Here is a 4,985-nt window from a genome sequence, read left to right as displayed (position 1 = left end):
TTCCCCAGAAGATGTCAGTATTTCGATTTGTATCACGTCGTCTGCTGTGTTGTTTGGACTCAACCATCACGTCAATGGGTGTTTTATTGAGCTGTTGGTGAATAAAAGCACGAGTTTATTTGTTAAATTCCATGCATTTCTGGGCTAATTTGATAGTTTTCTATGCTATAGTCATGAACTGAACATAAATATCACCTAATATTTTATATTTTGAAACGTGCATGTCCTCCTTTCCCACAGCATGGTACAGACCAGTGTCATGGCTCCCTGAACAAGTAGATGAGCAAGGGATACCGTTTTTTTGATTATGTTATAATTAGCTAGCTAGAGTTTTTTCTATTCAGCGTTTGATAGCACTCTAGTTATATCTACCTTTTTTTCTCTGGTATTACTTTATATTTTAGAGAGGTAGTGCAACCAGTTTATCAAAATGGCAGGGAGTAGCATGGCACAGAAAACATGGGAGCTACAAAACAGTATGCAGGAAGTTCAGAGCATAGATGAAATCTATAAATATGACAAAAAACAACAGCAAGAAATCCTTGCTGCGAAGCCATGGACAAAGGAGTAAGTATACATTTTATAGATTGTCAGTTGCTTTTCTTTGCAACTGCTTGCTAGTTCATTGTTGGACTGGGTTAACGTAGCTTTACCAGCTAGCTTCTAACTAAATTGGCTAGCTAGTTAGCATGTCAACAATGGAAATTCTCCCTACATTGCTAGCTAGCTGCTAATGCTAGCTAGCTAGCTGAACTGGCAATGACAAATGCATGTCATTATAACTTATGCATAATTCACACTACTATGATTTATGTCCCGTAGTCATCAATACTTTAAGTACTGCAAGATCTCTGCTCTGGCGTTGCTGAAAATGGTGATGCACGCCAGGTCCGGGGGCAACCTAGAGGTGATGGGACTGATGCTGGGGAAAGTGGACGGGGAGACCATGAACATCATGGACAGCTTTGCCTTACCAGTGGAGGGCACAGAGACCCGGGTCAACGCGCAGGCTGCGGCTTATGAATACATGGCTGCCTACATTGAGAATGCCAAACAGGTATTATGACTGACTCCTGGAAGGGAGGGATGTGTTTTTCGTCCTCAATGGTGCAGAAAAGGATTGATAAAACATATTATATTTGAGTGAGAACTGTTTATCACAAGGGTAACATAGTTTCAACATAGTGTCCATTATCTCTTAATGGACACTCTTCATTGACTTGATGCTGATGCCATTTGTGAACTGTCAGGTTGGTCGGCTGGAGAACGCCATTGGCTGGTACCACAGTCATCCAGGCTACGGCTGCTGGTTGTCAGGTATCGATGTCAGCACTCAGATGCTCAACCAGCAGTTTCAAGAGCCCTTCGTGGCAGTGGTGGTGAGTACAGTGAAAGATCAACCTTAGCATATAGTTCAATAGCTCACTACCTGTGAAATACACATGTTTGAATTTCCATTTGCATTTCCTAAATACAGTACTTTGGTTTTCTTTTTGAATTTGCAGGTACAAAGTAATGCATGAGTAACTGAGAGGGGTGCAATTAGGTTTAGGCATCCCTTTAGTGGTTGTTGATGTATGGTAGTCGTTCACCAAGAGGCATGGGCAAATATTTGGCTTTTGTAACTGTAGATGTTATTTGCACTTGATTGGATTCGCAGTGCTCCAGTTTCAAGGGCATAGGGTAATTAAGTGTGTTCTTTGAATACACTGGCAGCAGTAGTTAAGAAAAAAACTTTACACCTGGTGGCCGGCTTGGGGTGATCTCTAGAGACTGTCTGACCTCAGAATCCATTTTCCTGTTCTACTGTATCTTTTTCCCTCCCAGATTGACCCCACTCGCACCATATCTGCAGGGAAAGTCAATCTTGGCGCCTTCAGAACTTATCCCAAAGTAAGGCGTAAAATGTGTTTATTGCAATTATTTCAGTCTTTAGCTCTATTACGTTAGAGTTGGGTACAAAATTACTGCAGAAGATATTCCACTCATAAATACATAATATATAATTTTTGTACAGCATTTTTTACCCATACAACATGGAACACTTATTTTTAAGGTTTTCTTGTATCTATAATAAATAATATTATGATTAATTGTCAATCTTGTGTTAACTCGTGTTAATTGTCTCCATTCCTTAATTGGCTAATTCCTTAATGGATAGCTGGGTGTCTCTATCAAATTGGGAAAATATTTTAAGACTACATTTCCTCTCTCTGAATATCAATTTATCAATGAGTCTAATAATTGTCTGTGTTTTCAGGGTTACAAACCTCCTGATGAAGGACCCTCTGAGTATCAGACCATTCCCCTGAACAAGATCGAAGACTTCGGTGTGCACTGCAAACAGTGAGTCCTGTTGGACATTTAACTGGCAGAATGTTTAGGCACACAAATAGTCTTAAGCATTATCTTGCAAATTGTCTATGTATAACCATGACAAGTTACTTCAAATAAAAACATGTGTTTAGGTTGATGTAGCCTATAACACAAGTTCAAGTTATGTTTTAATAATGCCTTCGTAACACTGTGGTAAATAAAAGGTCATATATTCTTCATTTAATTGACATTGTGTAATTATTCACTAAGTGCCATGGGGTTTTGTTTGTTTAGGTATTATGCCCTGGAGGTGACTTATTTCAAGTCTTCCCTCGACCGGAAATTACTGGAGCTCCTCTGGAATAAATACTGGGTCAACACTCTGAGCTCTTCAAGTCTTCTGACGGTAAGTGTTTGGAATATAACTCTATATCAAGCAATGTTCAAGAACACTTTACAATGAGATATCTAACAATTCAATGCAGAATCAAGGAACAGCTGAAGTAGAGGTCTTGCATATGAATAAAAATCCCTCTGTTTATTTAGATTGTTATTAATAGCCATTTTATGTTTGTTTTTTTAAGTCTGTAAACAGATTTACAAAAATGGGTTAATTAATATGACTGAGGCCACCACGTTAACCTGCAAACAAATAATCTATGCGTTGGAGATGTGACACAGTTGTCACTGTGGTTTACTATGGATCATCTCCCTCATTGCCAGTACATTCTAGAGATTGAAAGCCCCAGTGAATTCCCATTGTGGATGCCGCCGCTCTGGCTAAACAGTCTAAAGGCAGCGGACTATCCAAACAGTGCACTCTGGGCATTCTGGATTAAGATGGATTGACTAGTTGTCAGGAATTGGCTGCTCCATTGGCAAAGGGCTTTGTCAGTGACTACACTGTTACCACAGTCTGGGCCCCTGTCATTGTCTCCTAATTACCTGCTCCGTGGAAAACACGGCCTCACCTTAGGCAAACCTTTTCACGATCCCTTTTCACGGCGACTTGGCAAGCCATTTAAGCCTTTATCAAGTTCGGCATACTTGTATTGAATGTCCCAGTAGCGGTGAAGAAAATAGTTGGTGGTGAAATTGTGCATGAACATTCTTTGTGTGTGTGTGTGTGTGTGTGTGTAAAGAAAGCCCACATACGGACCAGTATATAGGCTACTGCTTCCACGCACTTTGATGAACTTAATCGTATACTTTCGTCTCATGACAATATAACATATAGGTACATAATCCAATGTGTGTGACCTTATGTCCGCAGAATTCAGAATACACCACAGGCCAGGTGTTTGACCTGTCTGAGAAGCTGGAGCAGTCGGAGGCTCAGCTGGGAAGAGGAAGCTTCATGCTGGGCCTGGACACACACGACAGGAAGTCTGAGGACAAACTGGCCAAAGCTACACGAGACAGGTAAGGCAACACAGTTTAGATAATGTTTATTAGGCATTTTTGGCTAACTTATTGATTTGGCATTCAGTACCAGACCTCAGGTTATTTAGTGATTGATTCATAGCGTGATTCTCTAATATTGTCATGGTCAATAGTTTGTTGACATAGAAGCATACATCACCATATGTTTTGTTTAGGCGGAGGTATTGACTGACTGGAGTGTTGATAATTCCTCATTTACTGTTACTTTGATGATGATTGCTGATGTTATCGAAAACTGTAAACCAATGCTGTTAAACTCCACAGTAGTGAAATAAACAGCTGACAAAAACAAAATCAATTGTCATTGATCTGTCTTATGATATTGTCTGATGAACACCAATGTAAAATCTAAATCTCTGACCTGCTTAGGCCTTTAAGTTATCCAATATCCCTATTATTGCGATATGTTTTGCAACCATTTTGATCACAAATGATTTGTGTGTAGATGTGATAAGAATGATTAGTTACTGTTTTAGCTGGTGGCATGTCCTACCTAACTAATCAATGTCTGCTTATTTATTCAAGCTGGGATTTCTTGAGTTTCTCCCATGAATGCAACACCTATCTGTTTATTAATCTGCCCGGTCTGTTGATTGATAGGTAAACTGTGTCACCTCTTCATGTCCAGAGCGAAACTTCACTTTCCTTTTTTCCCCTGGCTATTCTAGCTGCAAGACGACCATTGAGGCGATCCATGGTCTGATGTCTCAAGTCATCAAGGATAAACTCTTCAATCAAATCAACACGTCTGCCAACTAAGCCCGAAGCGGCCCAAGTCGAGTTCACGCCTCGTGTGTGTGTGTGTGTGTGTGTATTACTGTGTATGTTTAGCATTTAGATTCTTGTTAGCAGAATGATCTGTCACTTATTATCTGAAGAAAGTTAGTGAATGATTGATCTCAACTTGTGTGCACGTAAATAAATAGTGGTGTTTAAAGTGTATCAACGTTCGGTATTTATTTCCTTGACTAAAGTTTTCAGTGAAGTATTCCTGAGGTTGATGAACCATATTGTTTTAACTTAATTGCTTTTCTTTAAGCATACACTAAATAATGTAGATTTCTTATTTTTGAATGCTTGCAGACATTTGAATGGTATGCTCCTTTGGGTTCAACATGACACAGTGCTGTTCCATTGTCATGTCCCATGGCTGCTTGGCATTGGCTGGAGTAGAGTACAACCTAACACTTTAACAAAGACCATGGTTACATATTTCTCCATAAAAA

The 4,985-nt window shown here is 39.6% G+C and overlaps 1 protein-coding gene across 1 annotated transcript; it reads left to right on the top strand.

Moving 5' to 3' along the window:
- Nucleotides 1-203: 203 nt before the first annotated feature.
- On the top strand, nt 204-4,701 carry LOC118361742 (COP9 signalosome complex subunit 5). The gene is made up of 8 exons (XM_035741922.2): nt 204-567; nt 823-1,057; nt 1,251-1,379; nt 1,828-1,893; nt 2,261-2,346; nt 2,611-2,722; nt 3,590-3,738; nt 4,428-4,701. The coding sequence occupies exons 1-8, from the start codon at nt 431-433 to the stop codon at nt 4,516-4,518; spliced, it is 1,005 nt and encodes a 334-aa protein (XP_035597815.1). The 5' UTR covers nt 204-430; the 3' UTR covers nt 4,519-4,701.
- The last annotated feature ends 284 nt before the right edge of the window (nt 4,702-4,985 follow it).

The sequence above is a fragment of the Oncorhynchus keta genome, chromosome 28 (genome assembly GCF_023373465.1).
Source record: "Oncorhynchus keta strain PuntledgeMale-10-30-2019 chromosome 28, Oket_V2, whole genome shotgun sequence".
Classification (NCBI taxonomy): Eukaryota; Metazoa; Chordata; class Actinopteri; order Salmoniformes; family Salmonidae; genus Oncorhynchus; species Oncorhynchus keta.
Note: the sequence above shows the minus strand (reverse complement) of the source record. Positions and strands in the feature narration are given on the sequence as shown.